This window comes from Diadema setosum, chromosome 4 (genome assembly GCF_964275005.1).
Source record: "Diadema setosum chromosome 4, eeDiaSeto1, whole genome shotgun sequence".
In the NCBI taxonomy this organism is placed as follows: domain Eukaryota; kingdom Metazoa; phylum Echinodermata; class Echinoidea; order Diadematoida; family Diadematidae; genus Diadema; species Diadema setosum.
Window position 1 is genome coordinate 11,907,294 of NC_092688.1, and position 27,504 is coordinate 11,934,797.

Below are 27,504 nucleotides of genomic sequence, written 5' to 3' on the forward strand. Positions count from 1 at the left end.
AAATATATATATATATATATATATATATATATATATATATATATATATATATATATATATATATATATATATATATATATATATATATATATATATACACACACACACACACATACACTATATCAATTCCTTGTGTTTGCTGGAAATCACACCATTCCACCAATCTTCTGATTTAATTTATTTTTGTGAAATTTGCCTTTTTGGGCCCATTCATCCTCTATGCAACTCAACACCATCATATACACATGAAGAGTAAATCAGACAATAAAAGAGATGGAAGTTCAAGTTATACCCTTGCCAATATAGACTTATATCTTCTTCTTTTTTATTTATTTATACACTGTACTCATAATACACTGTAGCAAAAAATGGAGACATGGTCTTGAAAAGGTTAAAGCTTCATATCAACACTGAAAATTTCTGCCCACGGCAGAAATACACATATTATACTTCCAATAATGTACTCTTAAGCTTTGCATGTTTGGGTGCTACTCATAAATAGATGTGGTACATAGGTTAAAATATGTGTGTCTTGTAGTTATTTCAGATGCCACTATAGCTGTCCTTCTATAAATAATGACTCTATTAATACGGAGGGTAGCATTTTTGAGCAATGTTAAAATTTTCCTTACAGTTCATGTACCAAACTGAATCCTATTTTGCATTATTAGTACCACTGCGCCTCTCTCACAAAGATATTGACAAAAGAAAGTGGCAATTAACTGCAGTTGCTGCATCAACAACTCAACAACACTCGCAACTTAGTGATAGCTTTCTGAGCGTTACCACACTGAACTGCACTCAGTTACCACACTGAACTGCACTCATTGCAGGTTGACGAGAGTCACGCACTTCTTTTTGAAACGAGCCCCCCGACTTTTCCCCCTCAGTATACAGGGATGATTTTGTAGAAACTGCCGCCATGCATTGGGTAATAAATCACAATGCCCGCATTAATCTATTACCTTAATGACATCAGACAGGGTCTACAAAGGGCATATTATTGTATTGTCACACCTTTTTCACAACACACGTGAGAAAAAGAGTCAATGTCACAATACATTACAAGGCAAATATGCAGTAAGTTTGGGGATTTCACACCACTTCATACAAAAATAGCCAGAAAAGATATCTTTTTTTTTTTTAAAGGGGGGGGGGGGGGGGAGCAAAAACAACTAGATGAATGTGCACACATTCACACATTACCTGGGTTGTGGCATGCTTTAGTCACGGAGCTACAAACACTAGCTCTGCACACTCTGATGAAGATTTGCTTCCCTAAGACACTATCTATGAGACGCATCACCCTCCTGTAAGACACGAGTCAGAGAACAAACAGCTCAGCACACAATTAGGATAAGCACTGAACAGATATATATGCCCAGTACTACGTTACAAACACAGTACATTTCCTAGGCCTACAATTGCACATATTGCTCGAAACTCCTACAGCGGCATAATATAATAAAAAGATGCAAACCAGCAGAAGCCCCACAAGGAAACATTTGTGGCGTCCAAGCCCAAAATGTTGTGCAGTCGAATACATCAAAAGTGGTTGTCAAAGCTTCACCACACATGAAACTTGTCATTGGGGGAAATCACACTTTGGATCTTCCTGAATTCGATGAGATTTTGCCAACAGTGTGCAATACCCCACCACAATTTTATTTCTTCCTTTCTGGGGCAGTAAGAGAGTACAGAATGAGAGAAAAATACCAATATCCCTTATCAGAGGTAAAAGCATTTAAAAGGAAGAGAAGCAGATGAAGAAAGAGGAGAGACAGAGAGAAGAAGAGGACAAGAATGAAATGATTTGGTATTCCTTGTTTTATCAGAAGCACACACCCTCACCATCAGCCTCTGAAGACAACGAATAACGAAATTGATTGCGACATTTAGTGAGGAGAATGAGAATAAAAAAAAAAAGAATCAGAAAGAGAGATTGAAGAGACTTAGACCATAAAACCTGGCTATCTCTCCAAACTTTAAGCCACACCATAGTCAGCAAAATGATGAAGATAAACAGAAACATAAAGATAATGACTTTGCAGTTTTTTTGTTCTGCTTCCTCATGGAAGTGAAGTATCCTTGCCATACGTACCCTCCCCACTTCTCTCGACCCATAACCCCCTCCCCTTTCCACCCATTTTAGCTCTGCTGGAATGCAATAGAAGAATCTCACACATTCATAAGAAAGACTTTAAGAATACTTTCAATGCTGTCTTCAAATCTTTAAAGACCAGCTTAACTATTCACTCATACACACTTGAACTTACAAATATAAAGCAATCTTTCTTATTATACACTTAGTGAACTATCATACCATCACACTCCCTCTGTGACTGCTATTAACACAGCCACAAAAATGTTACAAAAATGAAGAAAATTCTTATTCACATGAAGACTGGCATAAACAAAGCGATACATAGATATTATGTATGTTGAATAAATTAAGAACAGCTTTGCAAATATGAATCAGACAAAACTGTTGGCATAAGTGGCTGTATACCTACGTGAACAGTGCATAAAACAATATTGGGAGTACTTCACAATGCCTTCCTATGCTACATAACAAAACACACACAAAAAAAAACACCTAAAAATATTATGAAATATGTTTTACTTCAATATCCAAATCATAAGCTCTCTACAGGGGAGACACAAACTGTCCAAAATGAAGGTGCTAAGAAGTGTTCATGTGTTGAGCAACAATGCAGCATTTACACTGATACAAACTTTTGAAGAAAGGGTGCAAGTGTGTCAATGAATGACAAATAGCCACTAAAACATTTGCAAATACCAGGTTACTGTAATGATACTCCTATAAATACAGTAAAACTAAAATGATCCAAGGAATAAAATGCTTTGTGTGTCACCTACAGTTATCATTTGCCCATTGTTCGTATCTCTTCTTTCTTGTGTTTCACTTTTCACACTACAGGACGTTCAGTACTTTCACTATAAGGCCACATACAAATACTTGAATGTTTGAGCATTTATCCACTCTCTCGTTTTTCATATCATAATTTCACAATATCACTGTAACTTTCCCTGCTCTTGTAACAACATCAAGCATCAAGAAAAAAAAATCTAATATGTACATACCACATTGAACAACAGCACATGATCAGAGAGCTAGGATCTAGAATTTTGTATACCTGAGCAAGTTTGTATTACTCTACGTCACACGAGGAAATACATCATAAGATTTTGTATGGCTTTCTGTTGCAATGAGAGACACGTTCCGAAGACTCGTATGACATAAAAATAACAGAACATGATGCAGCTAAAATATGTCTCATTTGAAGCATCTGTACTTATCACACACATTTGTTTGTCAAGAGCTGTAACTTTGAACGTGTTCACTCGGGACATTGCAGTTGATGCAAGAAATGAATGACTTCTTTAAGCAACAACTTGGGGACTGTATGCAAAATAGATAGTCCTTATTATGTTTTTCAACTTCTGATTTTAGCCTGCAATTTCTTTCCAATGCATTGACATGCACTCATTTTACTAGCTGGTTACAACACTGCCTAAGTCTCAACCACCACTTGTTTTCATTGAGCTGAGCTCACATAGCAAGAAATAACAGCAAATGAAGCTTGTGAATGAACAGCGAAAGTGAAAATGTGTTCATCATGACAGACATATTGGCAACAGCAAAAAGACTTAAATATGACCCTTAATATTTAAAACTGATAACAAAATGGTGGAAACAAATAGGCCTAATATGCCCCCGACACTCTTTGTCGTGGAGGCATAGGCAAAAACTTTGTGAGGCGTGAGATCTATGCTAGACACTGAATGAATAAGTCAATGCACAAACCAACATTGTGCTTGGCAAGTTTTTTTTTTTGTTCTTTTCTCTATGCTTGTGATGGAGATGTTGCAAGTACATTTATACTCCACACACACAATGAGATACTCCTCTGTGTGTTTTTCTTACACGGCTGTTTCCACTGAAAGGAGTATACTTGCTTCAGATCATGAGAAACAATGAAGAAGTCCAGACTAGCAATATCTTTGCTCTACGTGGTAGTCTGATGTGCTATCCAGTCACCGGAAGCAAGGCTCTATCCATCGACAAGCTCGATGTGAGAAAAAAAAATATAGAGTTAAGAAGGAGAGGCTATTATGGCTCAGATGGAAATGGAGGAGAAGACTTTTCTTTTTCCAGACATCATGAGCGTAACTTAGATGTTACAGTGCTCCCTCGTCCTTTTCTTTTAAAACACTCTCACCACCAAGAGTGGAAACCACAAGCTGTTACAGCTTCTATTTTTTTGTTGTTTCACACGCAGACCGCAAGTCCACAGCTCAAAATGACGCATCGGTGAGGTCAAAAAGAATGTGAGGTCAGAATCCCGGTCTCTGGCCGCCTTCCACTTCACACGTGCTCGGGGACCGTTTCGAGGGCGCTCTTGCTCGTCGGCGACCTGATGAGCTTCTGCTCGTCGGGGACCTGCTCCGCCATCTGTTTCCTTCTGAGCTTCTTGGCGAGGTAGAACATGTAGATTGGAAGACCGAAGTTTAGCACCGAAATGGCCAGCAAGGTGACATTGACCTAAGCAGAGAAATTTCAGAGAAAGAAAGAAAGAAAAACAAACATGAGTCTGAGAAGGTATTTGCACGAAGAGAATGCATAACCCCAAACCCCAAAGCATCTTTGAGCTGAGAGAAAGGCACAAAAAATGAGTGGGGCATGCACGAAACATCTCAACAGAGATCCCAGGGACCCACTTCCCAGGTTCCATAAATAGAAGCATGAGCCCAGAGACGGCAGTACACTCGGATCTACCACTTTCCTGTTTACATCTGTAAGGGCAAAAAGGAGTACGGAAAGAACTCTCGTCTTGCTCCAATTTATGTCACCATATATAGCTTCTTCTTTTTTTTCTTTTTTGCAAACAGCTAGTTTTTCTACAATTCACTTCCTTCCAACTCTTCTAATCCAAGGGGGTTGTCATGGCAACATGGAGCAAAGCAAACTCAGGGCTCACTCAATCTTGATTTCAATGTGTCCTTGCAAGCAGAAATGCTCATTTCCAGTACCACATGAAACAACGATTTTTGTGGAGTGCCATAGCTCTTAGCTGTGTTCCGTTACTTTATCTTTCTGGTACCACATTTTTTTTAAATGAAAGTCTACAAGTCAATCTACCCTGAAATAACCCATTTCCTCTCCTCTGCGATAAAGGAAAGGCCTTATCAAGTGTAGGAAAGGGATTGAAATTTGATCAAGTAACATCACACCGCAGATGTTTAAACTTCCAAGGGCATTGTTGTCTTGTGTAGCTTAACAATACCCTTAAGACAAAATGTTGGTGAGACCCACTGTTCCAAAATATTGTTTCAACATATTGTTTCAACATATTGTTTCAACATATTGTTTCAACATATTGTTTCAACATATTGTTTCAACATATTGTTTCAACATATTGTTTAAATAACGGTCATGCATTTATTCTCAGTCTTTGTCAAAAATATTTCTTCATGTTTTGCGAAATATTGGGAAAACATTCATACATCAGGACTAGAAGAAGAGCGCCAACATTTTGCAAATCTTTACAACCTCTCCCCTTTTATATATGACACCATGCAACCGGTCTTCTTAGTACCATATCAATCTATCTGACAGCTGATTTCAAACATCTGGTTTTATTTTGATGGGCATCATAAAGCTGCACAGCAAACACATCTGCAGCAAAAGACCATGTAAACTTCAGTCAGACAGGAAACTGTGCACTTTTTGTGCCTTTGTCTATCGGGCTTTTAGTGAAATGACCCGCCACCACGAAGTCAAGGGTATTTCTTTTGTCGGACAGGAACCGGCAGGTGGCGATTGAACACACAAATTCTCACACTTAACACACAAACCCTCAAACACGAACACAATGACACACATTGTTCCATTTAACTGCTGGATAAGTGTAGTTAGGGTGTAGGCGGAAAGACAGCCCATCATGGAAACGATTGTAACCCACGTCATTTCCCGGGTCTGCATGTCATTTGCATCGAAGCCACCATTTGGCGGAAAATTGGACGGTAGAGTCCACACCAATAAATGAACTCACCACAAAACAATGGCAGAATGCACTTTATCACCCCATGGTTTATAAACACTACCAGATCCACTCTGGAATACTGTATAGAACCAACCTATCAGATGCTTAAAATTGCTTCAACAAATTATCTTTTCTTTATCTTCCTTTTTTTTTGGGGGGGGGGGGAGGGTGGGTGGACAGAGGAGGGAGTGGAAAATACGTCAGATCCATATCAAAGGTCATAATGTACCACCAATCACATTCACAACTGTAGGGTCGCCATCCTAATCATCTCAGAATGATGGCATTTTCAATACAAACACACATTTTATGCTGTTTTGCTTTTGTTTGGCTTTGGCATGTTATTCGCTTTTGACTGGACATTCTGATCTAGGCCTAGGTGAGATAGCCTTCACAGGATGTAATGGTGCTTGTATTGGTTGTAATGGCTTAGATGTGGTTTGCATGCTCTGTGTCAGTGTGTGTATATGGGGGGGGGGGGGGGAGGGGGAACAACTCTGCTGGTGGTCTCTATCTAAAAGTATGATTTACTTACATAGAATGGATCCCTGTTGAGCGGACCCTCGATGGCGACAAAGATGGGGTACTGGAGGAGCGTGGCACACGCCGAGATGAGCGACTGCAGCCCGATGAGACTGCCCACCTGCGAGGCAGGGTACGTGATGGCGTAGAGACCGCAGACAGATGAATGGATGAAGCCTCGAATGATGGTGTGAAGGACGAAGCTAATGATCTGTGGAGGAGGAGGAAGAGGAGGAGGAAGAGGAGGAGGAGGAGGAGGAGGAGAAAGAGGGAGAGGTGGTGAGTCTTTACCCTCTGTGTATTTTCATTTCTTTTTCAGGCTTTGTGCAAACTACACTCCTGGTGTGATAACATTAGAAGTCGCTCTAGACATCAAATAGCAATCATTATTCATCCTCAACTGTGTTGAAGACTAAATTAACTTGATTGTATGAATTTCATATTGTCTGCTCCTAGTACTGTCTGCTTACATTAATAAAAGTGATCCATTTCTTGTGAATGCTTTTGCACACTGAGGTAATATCACATGATATATAAAAAGATGGACAGGATGTCACATAGCAGACTAAAGACTCACTTGGACTTGGAGATTTGGTATTAAGACTGTGACCCCGAAGAACATGATGAGAGTGCCTGTGATGAAGAAGGCGTAGCTTGAATTGTACAGCTTGCGAATCTTCAGGCTCATCGGTGGTTTGGGGTTTTGGCTGTCGTTGCTCGATGTGCTTGACGTGCTCGGGTGCCTCACTTTGGTTGGGACACCGCCTGCCTGGCCGTTCATGCCCATGAGGCCGAGTTCGACGTCACTACCTGTGCTGTTGATGCGGGAGGTGTGGCCATTGGCCACCGAACCATTACTGGGCCGTCGGGCATCGCCATTGGCGAAGCTCATCAGACCGTTGAGGCTGATGATGCTGGGTCGCTTGCTGTCACCGTTGCTGAAGCTTGGCTTCTTGGTCAGGCTCTCGCGGCGCGTGGACGTGCTCTCCCGTCGGCTGCTACGACGCTCCTTGTTCTTGGCAGCCTGCAGCACCTCTTTGATACGGAAATCCATGACAAGGCCAATGAGGGGGCTGGTTACCAGACACATAATCTGCATTAGACCAAAGAAGTAGATGTACTGGTCCACTGTGAAGAAACAAGAGAAGACAACAGAAAGTTAAACATAAATATGCTTATAAGCAGCTACCACAAATCATTTCCTACATTCTAAATGCCAAAATTTTGACACATTTTTCTGATTTCATTTGCATTACCTTGCATCAAGAAATTATAAATATAAAGGATATCACAAATGGGATGGCATATTCGTTCTACATGCAAAGGTTTCACTATCTTGAACGCAGAGCCTTTAGATAAAAGTTGATGATAATGCCGAGGTGGCAATTATATCATCACGAAAACATCAATGCAGACCTGGGTGGTCGATTTATACCAACCTGTAGCCACATCGTTTCCAGAAACGATCTGAAGCATCTGGGTGAGCGAGCCGATGAAGAGGAGAAGGCGGAGCTGGGTGATGCACATGACGATGAGCGAGAGAAGGTAGATGGGACTGCAGATGGAGTGGAGGAGGGTCTTCTCCTTCCTCTTCTTCTTGCGCTCCTTCAGTTCAATCGCCAGATTCAGTCTGGTGAGGGAATTAAACAAAACATGACATCGTCTGTTGAGAATGAGAAGGGCGTTAAGTGGTCTTGAACCCTATGGGTTTTGTGGCAACTTAACGCCCTTATCATTCTCAACCGACGACATGAGGTTTGACATCAAAATGTGGGAAGCTCTCATCATCATCATCATAAAATGCATTTACATTTATTCTATCTAATGGAACCCCTTTTCAAAATCATTAGCACATCCATTTTTAAGATTGAAGAGAAAACATTTTGAAGACTTAAATATGCCTTTGTGGTCCTATTGTAGAAAGAGATAAATGATAACTCTCAGGAATTTGCACATGACTGCATGTACATTTTTATCAAAAGGACCATTTTTAGAAACCTCTGGGGTGATATGTGTGTTCTGTTAGTATTCATGTGTCCACTTGTCACTCAAAAACTTACTGGGATGAGTAGATCTTGCTCCCCTTGCGGATCATCGTCTGCTTGGCCTCTTCCGCCGCCTCGTCGGTGATGCTGAGCTTGCGTCCGACGTTGGTCACCATGGAGTAGAACTGTTTGCCAGTCACCTTGTGGTTGATCTTCAGAATCTGCCAGTGCATGCTGTGAGCGTCAGAGAGGGCAGCGTACATGTAAAGAGAGTCAACTTTGACCTGTCGTCGACATTCTGCCTATAACTCAGACAATAGAACAGACCTCTGCTTCATATCCTCATGATATCAAGAACCACATATCATTATCTCGGATCCACTTCATGTCCGACCTTTGGGAACAGATATCTCACTCAACAGATAATCACTGTAAAAATAACATTGCAAACTTTTTTATTCATGCAAACTGCAAATGTTTTCCAAAGGGAAAAAAAATTGTTATTGTTCTCTAATCATATATTCATCTTTATGTCATATAATGTTGCACCTTGCATATGCTAACTCTTCATCAAACAGTCGATGCATGATCAATCATAGCATATCCTTGCCGATCGATACTGAAATTCTGGGATTTTGATAAAGCAAAGGTAAGAGGCTCAGAATATAATAATGACTAGGGGCAAGGTATAGAAAAGAGAAAGATGAGAGACAGTAGCTTACCCAAAGGCGGATCCTTCGGGGTCAGGGATGGGCTCCTTGGGGATGTTGAAGAAACAGTTGATGACCACAAAGAGAGTGGCACAGGCCAACCCCGTGAACATCTGAGACCGGCTGACACCGGCATCGTAAAGCCCCTGGGATAAAGAGACAAGCAAAGGAGCTGTGTTAATAATCTTGGCATTCTACAGAAAACAAACCACAATTGTATTTCAATATATTACTTGTTGAATAGAAAAGAGATGACATGAATTGCAATCACCCGAATGTCTTCCATTTGCAGTCTGATATCTCAAGAGTCACCACTATTGTAAGCAACAATATGGAATCTCAGTTGAAGAAGGAGTTAATCATTTCCAACAGTGCTGAAAACCAAACATTATTTCTGCGCCGAAACTTCAGTTATCATCTTACAAACCTGTACATGTATATCAATGTGAAATTCGGATTTGTCTGTTAAGAGAATAAAAAGGCACAAATTCAAACTTGGGAAGTTTTGCACCTGGAACATCGTTGAAACTACTTGTCACCAAGTGTGCTGTCATCATGGCATCAATTTGTGACAGCTGATTGAGCAGTTTTGACTGTAATCTAATAAAAAAAAAATATGGTGACCTAATTTCATAAAGGTGATCCACAGGTCATACTCCACTGCTAACTTTCATGGTCTTTTTTTTTTCCGAACAGCTGACCACAATGGCATGGAGATGTCATTACACCAATTGCTACAAGCACATTTCCTCCCTATCCATCCTTAGCACAGAAAAACAAAAGCGTCAAAGCCTGAATTTGATCTTTTCCAGCATATAAAAAGTGCACCGATTCCCTCACACCCAGCTAATTTGTCAAAGTCACGAGAAAGTTGCCAGTTTGGCAGCGCGCTCCAGCAGGTTTATCTTCTGAATGGGGCCAAAGCTAACAGTTTTCTTCCCTTCTGCTCGACCAGCTGTTGCCACCATTTCGCAGTCTTTTCTCTCTCTCTCTCCCTTGCTCTCTCACACAACGGAGGAAGTTGTTCCAGCTGATATCGGGTGAGTTCTATCGGACTCTCTCTTTGTCTTCTGATCGCGGGTCGTTAGAGTCCTTTCCTCTCATGCCAGTAGACAAGCTTCCTTCTTCTCTCAAAACACACACACACACACCTATGCACAATGCTCTCCTGGTGCTGACTGCCAGATTTGTCTCAAAGTCACCGTCAGGTAAGAAAAGGGTACAGTCAACTCTTGGCTTCTTCAACTCCAAAAGGCAGATGATCCTCAAGGCATTGTTTGTTTTGGTTAGTCGCTTTTTGTTTTTTCTATTTGTGAAAAGATTGAGCGATATGATTCTTCATGCCACTGCAGAGAGCCTTGATAAAAATCTATAAAAGTGCAGTGCTTTCATCCTTATGCAGGTAATGTACTGTATATGCCATATATTCTATGAGGATTTTTATTTTTCACAAATTTCCTGAGTAGGGTGCCAATACGTGAATTCAAAAACATGCGAAAATATTAACTTTGATTCCAACATTCATGTGATATGTACGCATATTTTTTCTCTGTTCCATACTGTACTTCACGATCGCGACTTTAACCACTTGTGAATTTGAGAAGTCTCAATTCGTGAAAAATTAGACTTGTAAAATGTGTGGCTTATCAGTGTCGTTCATATCCTCCCAACTGGGTGTGAAAACAATTATCTCCCATGCAGGCAGGCCATTCCTACTGCTCTAAATCGAATCTGGTATGTATTAAGACTAACAAGGGTGCAGAATCCTAAATGACAACCGAGAAGACAAACGAGTTCCCTCCGCGGCTCACAAAATGAATTGTTCCTGCATCGCTTCCTGCCGGGCAGATCCGAGTTGAGTAACAATTTAGCAGGCGCAAATAGTATCAGATTAGCGCAGATCCCCGCCTGACCTCCCATTAGTGCAGTCACCGATGAATTCCTCTGCCTAACCCAGTGGGCCCGCGATCTCCTTCTCTTGCACTTTTACTCTGCACTAATCATTTGTCGCAGACAGAATACAGATCTCGCGAAGCCTGACAACATATATCTCTTCTCCGAGAATGCTGTAACCAGACAGCATATACTGTAGTACATGTTTTGCACACACACACACACACACATTTTTTTTTCACCAAAACGAGACAATCTCTGCACTTGCTAGTACATTGACACCCTTTCCAACATTCGACAAACAGTCCACTGCATTCCATTTCCTTTTGGGTACCAAACAGAGGGCACCGCTAACGTATTCCCTATTGTTCCTTCTGTCCTTATCTTTCCAAATATCCTGACATGGCTGATAAGCAATTGCTATTGTGTAATAAACAAAAACCCATCTCTCCCCCACTCCCTTATCCCCTTCAACAACACAGAAACTTCCATAAATGCTCTCGTCGGCATGGGAACCAATCTTCTCCCATAATGTTTCTTGTATGACACAGTCTTTTTCCTACATAGAAAGAGAGGAAGAGTAGGATGCAGGAAATGATAAGGGGTCACTCATGGTCAAACATCCATTGGTCACTCACCTTCAGGATGAGAAACAGGATGGCCGCCGATGCGTAGGAGCCAATGTTGAGACTGATGACCGTCGAGCGCTTGGTCCCAAATAAGTTGGCAATCTGGGGAATTTTGAATAGAAAGTTGGGTTAGATGGATGGATATTGCATAAGCTCAACAAACATCAAGTGGAGTGATTTTCACATTACAATCCTTCCAATCTAAAACAGATCATACCTGTCATGACATTGCACTTGAAAAGGTTAATGGTCAAAGTAAAAATTGTTTGGGCAATCACAAATTTGCTCAGTTTCCAGGTTCCACAAATCCACAAATACTTGAAATATTGTTACATAAACTGTGACAAAGTATACACAAAAACGATAGGACTTGGAATTGACAATACACATAATATCTACATGTATATGTACCAACTTTTTCATTCCATTTCAATTCAGATCTATTTGTATGTTACAATATATTGATTTTTCTCAATCAGTTATAGGCAAAGAATTACAAACATTGAAGCAATAAAAGACATGAATAAAAAGTCAAATATCTTTTTGTTCACTTTTCATATTGAAATATGTTTCCATATTCTATATTCTATAACTTCTCTCTAAATATACTGTACTGTACTTCTATATACTTCAATTCTATATACTTCCTTTTAAAGAAAAATATATATATGTATCAATAATCAATCAAATATCAATATATGTATTCTTTTCTTTACCTGGAAAGACGTAAAGGTGATCATGATTCCACCGACACCGTTGAGAGACACGGCCGGGATGATCATGTACGACATATCGATGGGTGTCCATCCAAAGATGAGACAGGAGGCGATGAACATAAACCTGGAAGTGATGGACAACAGGATGGACATATTCAGTAAGTGGTGTGACCATACCAGTGAACGCATCTAACATTTGATATGTGAAAGGGATTATGAATACACAAATGTATATATTCCAAATCAAAAGTATATTGTTCATGTATACAGTGCCATAGATTGTGTATCCATGCATATTATCTTGTGGTATAAATTATATCACAAACTGGATGCCTATGTACTCAAATGGCCACATAAAACAAACGAGCATTGCATTAAAAGATTTGACATTTCACAAAAGTCTCACATTATCTACCTGTGCATATATTCTTTGCAGACATCCTACGACAGGTGTACACGTACGTTGTATGTGCTTTAACTCATAACGTATACCAAGTTCAAACCATCTTCATATACTTGTAACGCATCTGCTGACACATATTTGTCTTTTGTGTAACCACTTGCATGGGTCATGTATGCATCAACAGTGACCATTTATCTTCAAGAGTAACTTTTGGGAGTGTTTTGTCCAAGATGACAACTTACGCTCCGATCATACGAAGCAGCCTGGATCCAAACTTGTCCATGGCCATACCGATGGGGAATGTAAGACCACTGAGCAGGAATGACCCGATGGTGAAGGCCAGATTCAGAGCCTCGTCCTGTCCGGAGCAGCGCGGATAGGTCGGCCTCCCATACGGGTTCTCCTCTGGAAGGGTGGTCGCGCCGAACGACGAGTCCTCGTACACCATGGTCGTCCCGTCCTCGTCGTAGAATTGCACATCTGTGGTGTTTGCCGCTCCATGCCCTGTCGAGTTACCATCCAATTGGTCTCCTGTTGAAAACAAAAAATGGAGTAGACATGAGATTGAGAGCATAGTTCTTACACCAACAGCTATACTGACCTGGCGTACACAGGTAAAATAGGCTGTGATAACTGTTGTAGTGGGAATTATTACCAATGTAGGTGAAGAAAGGCATTCCTTCATATGGCTTCCTTTGTTCTGCAATAACACCCTTCTTTCTCTTACCAACAGATTGAGAAGATGTTATTTTATCTATGCCTTTACTAGCAAACATCAGTATTGAAGAGGTTCAAACCTTGATCCAGTTTCTCTTTGTTGCCTTCTACCCATTGGCATGAATCACATGACCAGTGACATTTACCAACATTTTCACATACTCTTTCTCTCTCAATGAAGAAATAAAATCTCCAGGGCTGTTGCTATAACAATTCTCCAGATTCTCCCTGCTCTGTGCAACCCCTGGAGTTATATTTACATCATGGTTGCTGAGAAATGTCATCTATAAAAACTTCAGTGCACTGTAAACAGAGAATTGGGGGAAAAAAGTGAGCTGCTTGGTAACAGCTTTCTTATTTTGGTTCATTTTTGACATTGCCTGGATCATACAATTCTCCCAACTCCGAGCCAGCTCGCTAGAGCTGAGAGCCCCCCTGTCAACAGCTGGCTTTTGAGGGCGGGGTCAAATGGACGGTCCAGTCCAGAAGCAGGACAATGGTGGAGTCCATCCAGCCAGCATTGGAATCATGCCCTTGACGACAAGATCAGAAGATCACAGTATGTCCAGGGTTGCTTGCTCACTCTAGCTCTCTCCCCAGCTATCTCTACCTGTCACACTTCAATGCACCACATACAAAACAAAGCCCCATCCCCACTTTTTTCCCCCCACTGAGCAACATAAACTCTTACAAGAGGACACACAGCTGTAACTCTGACATCACATCAACAAAGACACACACACACACACACACACACACAAGGGCACACAGCACACGCTTGAAAGGCACACTTCAAACTCATCAACATAAAATATCTGCGAGGCAGTCCCTGAGCACTTGGTTAGCCAGTGAGGCGAGAAAGTGATTGGTTGAAAGGAACGGTGACCGCTCCTCTCAGGTCACAGGTTTCCTATTGGTGCACTGGACTGAGCACGGGGCTAGCGCACTGCCTTCAAGACATGGATATTCATGAGGAGGGCGGAGAGTCGCTTCCTAATGTATGCAAATGAAGGGTTTGCTTTTCTCCCTGCTTCTACCTCCGCAGCCCCCTCTTTCCAAGACTTTCCCACTTGTATGTTAATGAGCAGAAATAGGGCAAACAAATCTCCCTAGAGCTCTGGGGATGTTTTGCAAATGCAAGGGGACTTCAGAGGAGGTTATTTATGTCATAATGCCCATGTTTTGCTCGTGATCAGAGCAGGGTGAAGTTCTGGTGACCTCCTTGTCAGGAGTTTTTCTATTTTCGAGCTCGCAGATGAAAGAAACCCTAATTCCACTATACCCCCAAGATCGAGGGTATGGTAATATTGTAACTGTATGATTCATAACTTCATAGGAAGAGGAGGTTGCTAGAGAAACAGTTAACCTTGGTCATGTGTGTTATGCAGGTCATCTAATGTTACTGTCAATGACACCATCTCATTCTCCCACTCTGGCATAAAACAATGATAAGCAAGCAAACAAACCACACTCCTATTGCTATGCAATGTACTGGATACAATGGTGGCTTATATGGACATATTTTTCTCTCTATAAAACAGTGACTCACAGCTACGACACACACAGTAAGATGCTGGACACTGAAGCTGCTTTCTCATCTTTCTTTTCTTTATCTAAATGCAAAATATTTTCACAAATAATCAGCTTAAGAGTGATACATAATTTCACTGACCTAATCTGATATGGAACAAAAGATTTTGTGAGGATCAATGCTGTGTCACGTTCACAAGCAGTGATGTTACTGACCTGTGCAAAAAATATGCAGTATCAAATCAATACAGCAAATGCTTCAGATTTGGGGATGCAATCTGTCATACAGTTTTCCAACTACTTATCCTAGCAAATATTTTGCAGCCCAGATGAGCAGAAGTCTCTCACCAAACCTAGCATCCTATCATTATTTAACTGTTATAGGCCCACACCTTGCTCATATAGAAGTCCAGTCTTCCCACAAAGAATATATCCTGGCACACCTGCCACTTGTGTTATGATATAGATTATTGACACAGTATAAAGGATAAATATACACACTGTACTGGACAAGTAACCAGATGGACACACACACAAACACACACACACACACACACATGGCAGTGCATGTGGATGTGCATGGTTGTTGTAGCTATGGCCATTCTTGTGTGGCTCCCCTCTCTGCAGCAAGCCAGCAAAATTTATGGTGGTGGTGGCCAGTCCGAGGTAGGTCAAGGGTCATTAGCTAGAGATCCCTGGATGATATGGGGAATGTGTACAATCTGTAAGCTCTCTCTCTACCATCAGCGTGCTGTTTACCTACAAAGATCACAGGATTTTGCTGGTAGTGGTTGGAACAGGATTAAACTGGAAGATGGTGAGATGTTAACCCGTTCCATACTGAATTCTGAAATGCCCATAGACTTTTTTGTACCCAGGCCACCACCAGGTTCCCATACGAAATGGGTTAATTAGAAGAAGGGAAAATGTTGAAGGACAGAAAGAAATGATAACAGTAGAGTGGATGAATAAGTGTGATCATCTTCACAAGAGCTGGAGGTATGGTTATGTCACCCTTTTCCTTTAGGAATTAACTATCCAAAAATAAAGAAAGGAAGATTGATAGATGGAGAGAGAGATAGACAAGTATGTGGATGGATGATAGAGGATTGACAGACATATCATTAAGTTTTCTCAATAGATTTGACACAGCATCTCACAAAAATCTCATAACATAATGATAATATCATATGCATCATTGATTATCCTTCAACTGCATATCTAAGCATGTTATATCGTCTGTTGAGAATGAGAAGGGCGTTAAGTTGTCCCGAACACTACGGGTTTAGTGGCAACTTAACGCCCTTATCATTCTCAACCGACGATATAATATACCCATATCTCATGACCCATTGCTCAATCCTTTTGTAATATCTCCAATTCTCACACACAAACACACACACACACACACATACATTAAAGGACATTCTCTCCATTATGCTGTCCATTCTCTCAGTCCACCTCACACCTCTTCCCTAATCTGCGAATTCAGAGGGGGCTAAACACGAGAGCTCTGCATTTATACGTTCCGGGGTCGAGCAGCTGAGGCTATACTGCCCTGGATCGCGGTGTTGTTATTCCGAGGGATTCTCCTCCTCGCATTTAAAAAATGCCCGTTCACGAGGAGGCCCATGCTCCCTCCGCTCTCACTGTGGCTGATATAAGTATAGAAACTTTGGGTTCATTATGCAGGGGAGAAGGAATATGCTTGCTGACAGATCTTCCACGGAGGAGGAAAAAAAACCAGAAGGAGCTATGAATAAAGACGATGATGGTGACCCAGAATGCACGATGCATCCATATGACTCCAAAAAGAAGTCTTTCTTTAAATCTTTCATATGAATGATTATGACTGTTATAATATGCATTAGTTTTCGTTATACAAGCACAAGAAAACCTGTACATGTCTTGAATTATCAAAGTAAGATATTTTGGAATACTTTCTGAGGCGATGAAGTTAACCCTTACAAATACCATGGAGCTAGCTCCATGCAAATACCTTTCACAGCACACCCTATTATGTAAGGGGAATTATGGAGAACTGAGGACATCTCCCTACATCTTACAGCACACTGAATTTTACTTCTACTGATGCAGTCTGGATGGGATGCATGTGTATCTATAAATGCATCCCATATTTTGAGCCAGATGGGATGAGTGAACTTGCACTCAATGACCCATTACATAAGGAGAAAGGATGCTGAGGAGAAGGGCCACTGGTCTGCCGTCACAAGTGGTGAACTGATCATGTGCAATTTTAATGCAGGGCTGCACCCTAACTCATTTTTTCTACTGGTCCCACCTGTCTGTTTGACAGTTGGTACCCAGATTTTCATCTTTTATTGGTTTATTCCTGAAAAAGGTACTGGTCCAATAATGATTTTTGCTGGTCCGTCAATGACTTTTGCTGGTCCGTCGGACCAGTGCCAGTGTGCAGCATTTACATCTTGAAATCATGGTCATGAGAGCATAACATTTAAAAGAAAGAAGGTGCTTCTTGAAGCACCCTCTAGTGTAGACACATAGACAAAGAGCAATGATCTTTCCAATTCTGTGCATCTATACTCACTCAACATCACTCCATGTTAATAAGGGCTAAATAGAATTAGAAAAGAATGCACTAAAAACTAATTAAATGCATAGTGTGACAGGTTGTGATCTCATTATCCTGCACAACTAGTATCACACCGATAGCCACCACATCTTATCTTGTGGTTGACAACCGACTTTGAGGGTGCAGGATTTCTTATCAGTGTAGGTCACATTATTATGGACATGAAAATTGAAAGGGTGACTAATGAGAAACAAAAGAGGTCACTGGCCTCCAACATAAAAAGGCTGTTTTTATCATTCAGCTTTGTCATTAAACTGGTTTCAATATCGTTACCATGTTATCTGCAGTATCATATCACACAGCAATGGCAAAAACATGATATGCCCTATGTCGATATTTCTTCCCTAGTCTTGCTGTAGGTTTTGTGTCAAATTCATTGTACCACACAGGAAGGATACCATTGGAAAGATGTAAACTATGAATGGAACCATTTATTATTCGCTGACAAGACATCTCCTAAACTTCCTACAGCCCCCCCCCCCCCAATCATTCTCTTGAACAAAATTTTCCTTTTATAAAGTCTGTGACGCAGAAGGATGTGTTTACTACCTCTCCAAGTTCTATACCTGTTTGTATCAGCTGATCAGGTTCCAGAACTCTGAGCTGCCAGGGGCCAAGGGGGTTTAACCCTTGAATAGGCCCTCGATAAACACCAGCCCTCTCGAAGCTTGAACAATGGCTAAGGGTAAGGACATGAAAATCACTCACAAAAATAGATGCATTTTCTCTCTAATAAATGATAATCATTTGTCATGAGAAAATGGAGTGATATTTCATTTCTTCCAATTCAAATGACCTCCATTATTAAAGAGTTTCTTTTAAGCACCCTGGTGCAATTAAGTTTCAATGCAGGGACCCCTGCCGAGAAGAAACCCCCTACCTTCACTAAGTGGACTATTCCATAGGGAGGGTAGATTGTATGCTAATTAAGTTTTTAAAGGTACAAATTTTATCAGGCACACATGCACTCGCATGTAATTGCAACCAGCACACACACACACACACACACACACACACAACACACAGCACACAATGCAAAGACACACTCGGTACACACACATACTTCAAGGCAGTACAGTTGGACAATAACAAGCAAATGTACAAAGAAAACAGCTGGGCCTGAAAAGACTTTCTGAGTGGAGTTCTGGCATTGTACTGTTGAAGCTGTTTAGGCAAAATGTTGGTCAGGAAAAGGGAAAATACAGTCAGATAAGCTATCCATCATGATTAACTTGAGGGAATTAACTGATAAACCAGTTTACCTGACATCTTAAAAATGAGTGATTTTTGGTGCAAAGGGTTGTTTACAATCTTTTCAGAGATCTGTCTTACAGAAAAGAAAGTCTGTGAATACAGAATTGAAACACGGTGGGAGGGAACATGACTCTGTTCTACATCAACAATAGTTCCTTCCCTATCTGGATGCCACAATAACAACTGTCAAAATGAAATGACTTCTGTGCAGATATAGGCCTACATGTTCAAAACTTGGATTGTGGCAACAATCCAAAATATCCAAAATATACATCCAAAATATAAACCAGACACAACTAGATTGGGCATAACAGCAGCCAGAATACAGTACATTCTTATTTTTCCTAGAGTCAGTGAATATAATTCATGATCAATATACTAGTCCACATTTGACACAGAGTTTGATGCCTGTGACAGCCCATTATGTCAAGGGGGGGGGGGGGGGGGTAGACTGAATACTTATGTGTGATCATGTGGTACCAAGTATACCAATTTGTAAATAAGACCATAAGACACAAACACCTTATCTCCCACTCATCCTGCACCCCATTCCCCACCCCTCCCCCATCTAAGCTGGACTTTGCAACCTGCTGTGATAACAACCTTGAAAACAAGATTAGAGTTTAGACATTCATCCCTCCAAAGCTGTCATATCACAGAGTGGGGCATTTAAAGGAGATAGAGCAAAAATTTGGCAGGACACCAGAAGTTTGACAGGTTGCAAGGTTTTAGAACACCACATGGCAAGAGGAGGAGGGGGGGGGGGGGGGCAACAATAAAGCAGCTACCAAATGCATAAGTTGTGCAACTTGCAATCAAAGAACATCAAACCAACACAATCCCATAGCTACCCATTGCATTATTACATGCAGTATCTCTCCATTTGACTCTTACATAAAATGGGAAATGTTTGCTCCAATGAAAAAGCATGTTGTGTTGTAGAACTATCTTCCAACACACAAGGCACATGTATGCAATCTCCCCATGCAGGGAGCAAAAAAAAAAAACCAAATTCTGCACTCATTTCCCCCATGGGAACCCTGGAACACATAATGGTACTATGGCATCCATAAATCATCGGAGCAGAAAGTGAGGCAAGGATGAAAGAGAAATTGAAAAGGGGGCGAGAGCTCTGCTAATGCAATGATGACCTCAAGTGCCATGGAAACTACCTCAACGAAGAGAGGAAAAAAATTATGCTGGAATCCCTGACCCTATGAGGTAAAGACCTACTTGTGTTTATATCCTCCCCGAGTACCACCATGTTTGTTGTGGGTGGGGTAGCATGGAAGCTAGGAAGCTAGCCAGCTACAGAAATTAGGGGGGGGGGGGGTGTAAGAGTAGCCCTGCTCAAACTTGGGGAAAATGTAAACATTCTTGAAAGGGGATGGTGGGGGGGGGGGGGTGGAAGGGAGGGGACACTAGTATGCCAATAACTTTAGCCCTATGTTTAGGAAGGGGTGCTCTATGAGAACTGCATGTTCTTTTTTTCTTTTCAGGGATTGCCTGGTGTAACCTTTCAAATCCCTGAGGTGGTGTTGTGTTTACATCACACGATACAAATCTCTCGAGTATGAAAGACAGGAGGGAGAGGGGGAAAAAAAACACAACAAAGATATGAATTTTTGGCCATGCCTTCTACACGTGATGCAGTGTGTACAAAACAGCTATCCAGTGTCAAGTGCATGTCTCAGGGAAAGATGCATGCCACTGCATTCAGGGGCAAAGGAAAACCTCCTCAGATGTAAATGGCAGATGTACAATACCTTGATTCATGCTTAAATTTAGGGACCATCTTGCTTGTTTTGCCAAGGTTAGATTTTTAATCTTTAACCATCACAACACTACATCATGATGACATTTAGATGTTCTTTATTTGGATCAACTTGTATTTTTTTGCGAGCAACTCCACAATTTCCACAACACATGATACTGTTACACCTCATTGTACATTCATGTTGAGTCCAGACGTCTTTCACTGTTATATCCAATTTGTGCATACAAAGAATGGAACATACCGCTCCCTACGCATGTGCCTCAAATGTAGTGATCACAGAAAATGTGATCCACACCACAAATCTTCATGTGCACGATGCATACACACACACACACACTATGGAAAGCACATCAGTACAGTGTGGCCATGTGCCACGCGCCGAGCACGTGTGACGCCGATTATAAATTCGCTCACACCTCTTTGCACTTGGTGCTGTAGAAACCCTCGGACAGCAGAACGGGGAGCAGCGAACTCCATCCCAGCAGGACGGCGGAGAAGAAGAGGTTCTCGACGATCATCGTCCCCACCAGCCAGTAGCGGCGCTTGTTGGCTGTCTCTAGCGTTGGAAGCTTCATTGCGTTGGTAATGCTGCCTTCTGCTCTTCAAAAATGATAGTCTCCTCGGACTGTGAGAGGCAGTCTTAGCTGACTACACCCGAAAAAGTCAGCTCTGTGATGAGAAAAAGAAAAACAGAATTAACAATTAATATATCTCAGCACTAGTAAATCAGTATGTACTCATCTCAGCACACAGCTACATCAGTATGTATTTCACACTTGCAATGAACAGTCATCATTAAGTTTGGTCAAAATGAAGAGGTTACATGGAGGTAGCATAATAGGGCCCGTTCACACACAAGGGAAAAAGTGCGATTTAAAAATCGATTTTCTTATCGCGATCAAAATTTCGAAATTTTTCCAGTGTGGACAGAAAAATTTCACTAATTACCGCGATCCTTATCGCGATCCAACTCGCACTATTAGTGCGATTTTTCAGAATAATCGCGATTATTTTGCCAAGCGTCGTGTGTGTGAGCGCGATCGAGATTCGGAAATCGGTATTTTTAATCCCATCGTTCGTAGCGCGTGCGAAACTCTATTGGGACTGCGGCGGGGTCAGTCTTCGGTCATGCAAGATTCGCGCATGCGCAGTTTGGCCACTGATCGTTCTTCCTTGCTGCGAAGTGCGATTTTTCCATGTGTATGAACGGTCGAAAAAAAAATCGAAATTTGGATCGCGATTGAAATTTCGATTTTCGTTGTTTGTGAACGGGCCTATTGTCTTGCATGCCAAGTTGTTTTCCCATAAAACCTGGCATATTTTTTTTCACCCTTATCAATCCTAAAATGAGTGCCATTCACTAGCACATGCATCTCACTGAAATAGCTTCAAGTCAACCCAAGAAGCATGCTTTTTTTGGAAAATGCTGCATTCTTATGGGAAGACAGAACCAGTGTCCCTCCCAGAAGAACAAAGGTGTAGGTGCTATTGTTCCCCCTTCGCAGCGTGTCCTGGCCTGTCCCCACTCTGTGTAACCAAACGGTTTGTTCTTGCTTGTTCACTGCAAATAATACACTGACTTGGCAGAGATGCACAAACAAACAACTTCTTGCTTATTACACAGGGCTTGAGCAATAATACTTTCGGTTCCACTCACACTAAGCGAAAAGAGAGAACAAATACAACTTTATATATTTATATATGATTCAGAGGAGTAAATACATAAATATATCTATGAATCAGAGGAGTAAATACATACATATATTTATGATTCAGAGGAGTAAATACATAAATATATTTATGAATCAGAGGAGTAAAGTACAAATTTGGACTTGAAAGAGATGGTGTTGATGTCAGGCTTGCCTTTGCACAATCATATGTGGAGCTCTTTATCTTTGTCAAAGAAATAGTTGCAATGGCACGCTGGAATTTTTCAACATTTGGGAAATACCAGATCAGGCGTTAGAATGATTTAAATATAGGCCTACAAAGGGATTTTCCCCCATAACTGCCATTTAATGTATCTAACAGTTAGAAAGACATGGTGCAAACATGTCTTTCATAAGATTACAAGAAAAAAATCTAAATTCTCTGTAAAATTAAACTTTACACATTCACTTTGTTTAATGCTCTGTATGGAGAGTTGTTTTTATACATGATGTATGCACACAAAGTAAATTAAAAATTAATATTTTGCATTCTCACACTTTTTCTTTTTTTTCTGCTTGAGAATAATGTTATACAAGTTACAAATATCTACCACACTGTTTTCCAAGGCATGTATGCACACCTTTCCATAGAAGCATCCCCGACACTGAAAAGATACCTGTCTGAAGAACCTCTCACACTAACCCCTTGCCTACTGACTGCTTCATGCATAATCCTTTGCGAGAGAAAGACATTTAAAGTATATTGCTATTTCTTCGGTGCTGTTGAAACAAGTCAATCGCCCCTCTGCATAGCATTTAATATGCTCAAAATGCGAGAGCCAGGGAACGTTATTCCAAGTCATTATCATCCTCCTTGGCCGTATTCCAGATATTCACACTTCATCAATGGGGCCCTGCTGAGCACAAACTGTGGAACATTCATGATTGTGACTGCACCCACTCCCTCTCCAGAGAGGATAATTCTTGAATCAGAAGCACAGCACTATAAATCAAATATCAGATGTACTGTTTGCTACATGAATGTGAGAGGATTTAAGTTTTGTTAATTCTAACTGCTTTAATTACTAGAGTTTATTTTTTTCCCAGCAATTTTTCCAGCAATAGGGTGGATAGCCCTTTCAGCATAGCTGATTTTCAAAGGGGGTCCATTTGACATACATATTGTGTATCCATGCTTTCATGTCATTTAATAAACAAATGGGGGGGGGGGGGGAAGAAAATATACTTCCATTAAATGGAAACTACTATATAATCAATCACTATTGCAAGCTAGAGGCACATATCTCAGGGCCTAATAATTTATACTTTCGTGTATGCATTTGGTATCTTTGAGGATACAAAATTAACTGTGAGGTGTACATCACATTTTGACATTGGCAAATGTGAATTTGGACATTGGGAGGAAAGATATTTACAAATGCTTTCAAGCTCCTTTGCAATGTGTAAAAAATACCCAGCACATATCGTATTAACTGGGTGATGCTATAATGAAGTACATGACTGTATTACTCAATGCGTACTGCTGATTTATACTACCAAGCAGTCTTAGCTTCTATTTAATGTACCATTCATATGAAATCATCAATGCATCATCCATATACCTCCAACAAGAAGTGTCTAAAAAGACATGTCACAAATTATGGCCAAACTGCTTGGGAAAACATGCAATTCATTAAATGTTTGAATTTGGCTAGCATGGTCAAGTTCCTCTGAAGAAGATGTATCTTGTTTCATACATGTAGGCCTACTGAGCCAAACCATGTGCCCTGTAAAATCAATTTCCTAAGCAGAAACCAATAACTAAGAAGTGAGAACAAAATCAGTACTACATGATAACGCATCATGCAAGAGGCCTTGAATGCAATGTATTCTAAAAGAGTGCACTACACAGTGCTTCTCATTCAAAAGTACCTGTAGTTGTTTCAAGTGGAACATGAAGAGCAAACATGATTATAATCATTTACAACATACAATCTATAGAAATTCTAGGCCTATATATGATCCATCCCATCTCAACAGTGCAGAACAAAAAACATGATTATCTTTTATTTGATACAGTTAAGTTAGGACTCAACACCCCCATATCTTTTAACTGATGGGCATTTAATCAAATACTGGTAACTGCTCATGCAGTTGTAACATATGTAAAATTAAGCACATATCTGATGCACTGCTCTGGAATACATAATTGAGCACATGTACGTCAACATCTTCAACTGGAAATATTTCTTCTCCTGCACTGACACTGTATATCCAATGCTCATGAACAGAATTACACTTTTTGATGTTATCACAGCGATGTCATTTCTCGATGCGTTGAACGAGTCGGTGGTTGAATTATATGGCGATCATAAATGAAAGAAGGAATCTATTCCACGTGGGTTCCATGCGGACTCCATCCCGCCGGCGTGTCTCCCAGCCAGCGCCCAGAATTGCGACATGAAACCGCAGACATCGTATGCCCAACCACCACAAATCGTCTGCTACGGCAAGGCCGTGCTAGGCAAGGCGGAGAGAGTGTGCAACCGCAGCGCAGCTAAGCTGCTCACACCACCGAAGACAAAAGATCCATCAGTTCTGGTCATCACTCGATACAGCTGATTCGTCTACTTCACTTACTAATAATCAATCAAGACGGCAGTTCAACCTGAGCAATCCGATGTGAAATATACTTGCAATTTCTGCAATGAAATACTGTCTGCCTTGATCGTTGATATAGCATCACGCCATTTTGTCTTCCGTCCAATCCGTTATTTTTTCATGAACAGCCATCTTTCTCGATCAGTCCTCTTGAAAAACGGCTATCTCAAACCTTTCATCTCTGTGAATCCTATCTATCCAACAACAAATTTCACAAGCAAATCACACCCACAGACTTACCTTCTCGTCCACGAGAAACAAGCGAAGTAGTCACCAGAGAGAAGCCACAGAATTAATTTTTTGAGCAGTCACTCTGATCGCTCAAAGTCGAAATGCTTCCTACTGACTGAAGCCAAGCAAGGTGGAAAGAATTCGTTGTTTCGCAATACCCGGCTCTATTCAGCGCGCGGCAGGCACACTGACATAGCGGAATCAGCTGATCGCCTAACAGCTGATCGAAGAGCGAGTAGTAAAATGGGACATCCTGCATGGCCATGCATAGTATGTAGGTAGATCCACTTTTGCCTCGAGATTTTAACAGTGAAATGAAAGGAAACTAGTATAGCTGGAATGCAACTTACCTATTAAAAGTCACCTCCTGGGCTATGTACCACGGGACAGAGAATATTAATTCCTATCAACCATGGGGGTAGCGGCAACATCACACAATATGGCTCGAGAAGTGAGGCTGCATATGAATTGCCTACATTTATAAGTCGGACTTCTATGCGGGAGACATTGAGAGCATGCTCATAAGACTGAATATTCATTTATATAAGCCCCACCCACTAGTTTTCACGAGCGCGAGCAGCGATTCGCTCTATCCTGCGAACCAATGCATGGAACCGGACCGTTCCATTTGAGTCATGGTGTTGCTAGGGGCTTCACCCTGTCCGTTTCTTTTGTACGGCGATCATGATTTTTGCACCTAGATGGTAAATCAGATTTAAATGACGTGTCGACTAGGCAGTCAGAATGTGTTGTCCAATGTATTACCAAAATTCCGTCTCACATATCTACTTTGTTCAGGATCGGGGGAAGATAAACGGACGTTTACAGCGAGACTAACCCATGGTTTAATGCAAACCCCATTGTATTCGAATTTCCATAATGCCACTGGTCTATTGATCATAATGCAGCGAGCTGTACGACGGTGTTCTCATAATTTCTGATGTCCGATAGCAACAAATTGCAATACGAAGTGGACACATACGTTTGTCAATACGAGTTTATTTTACGTTGTTACAAATATATGCAATCTGAAGTGCCCAGCAAAGTTGTTAATTTTTTTATCACACAATTTGAATATCATTTGCCACAAGCTCGTTGAGCTAGGTCATCAATACTGTTTACTGTTGTTTGATCGTAACGCAAGTAACACGAAATTACTCTCATCTGTTCTCTACAAGAGCTTAGAATATTCCTCTCATTCTATTTCTAATAACACAGAGGAGAGTAACTATGGATCATATTATTATCATAGTTATGATGAACACTTCACGTCCTTTATGCCAACAATGTACATGCACTACTGGAATGTGCCCAGAAAGACCCATTTTTGCGCCATATTTTTGAAATGCGAGCCAGGTATTTCGCTCCTTCAATCTCCAATGTTGCAACCCTGGAGAGATCGTGCGATGGACACAAGAGAAAGAAACCCCGTGACTCATTCGAAGGGATCGTGAGATGGCGTGCGTTCATAATGCACGACAGAAACAGCTGTACAGTGTACAATAGTTATTCCCTTTGTTCATTACTGCGCGCAATCCTCCGTAAAGCATTTATTGCATCATATCCAAATGTCGCCCGATGACAAACAAGTTGACGGTGCCCGCACACAAACAACCAGAGCGAGGCGAGTGGATGAATGAATGAACGGGAAAGAAACGAAAGGAATAAAAGAGAACAGCTGTTTCCATGTGTAATGACGTCGTGAAGCAAGAGCAGCGCTGCGCGAAGTAGAAACTGCCCTAAACCAGTTGAGGATACCAGCCAGCATCCACGTGGGCGCAAAGGCTATTGCGAAATACCGTCTTAAAGAGAAAGTTGTTAGATGCCCAGGCGTTCGTAATAACGGTAGTACCGTTGAATATTATTTAGACATGCAGGGACTGGAATTGCTGATGACGACATCGGCAATTCAATAATTTGTACAGAGGATGAGAATTAAAGATGGTCACATGCTTTTGACAAAATTTCACTCTGATTGGTGGTAACTTTGTTTTTATATTACGAATTTTAATCTCAAATTGATCTAGATGTGCCTAATAGTAAGATTGTTACTCTCGTTGGGATACCAATAGCTTGACGATAAGAAGAAACCCAGCCATTCGTGAATCATGTTCACGTGGCATGTTTTAACATTCAACCTCATGG

At 41.0% G+C, this 27,504-nt stretch overlaps 1 protein-coding gene across 1 annotated transcript; it reads right to left on the reverse strand.

Moving 5' to 3' along the window:
* Window positions 1–280: 280 nt before the first annotated feature.
* Window positions 281–25,896, reverse strand: LOC140227558 (large neutral amino acids transporter small subunit 4-like). The gene is made up of 12 exons (XM_072307971.1): window positions 25,710–25,896; window positions 21,235–21,487; window position 20,255; window positions 13,169–13,457; window positions 12,524–12,647; window positions 11,817–11,909; window positions 9,298–9,431; window positions 8,651–8,809; window positions 8,030–8,220; window positions 7,168–7,718; window positions 6,604–6,801; window positions 281–4,567 (listed from the first exon to the last, which is right to left on the reverse strand). The coding sequence occupies exons 2-12, from the start codon at window positions 21,391–21,393 to the stop codon at window positions 4,391–4,393; spliced, it is 2,076 nt and encodes a 691-aa protein (XP_072164072.1). The 5' UTR covers window positions 21,394–21,487; window positions 25,710–25,896; the 3' UTR covers window positions 281–4,390.
* Between the last annotated feature and the right edge of the window lie 1,608 nt (window positions 25,897–27,504).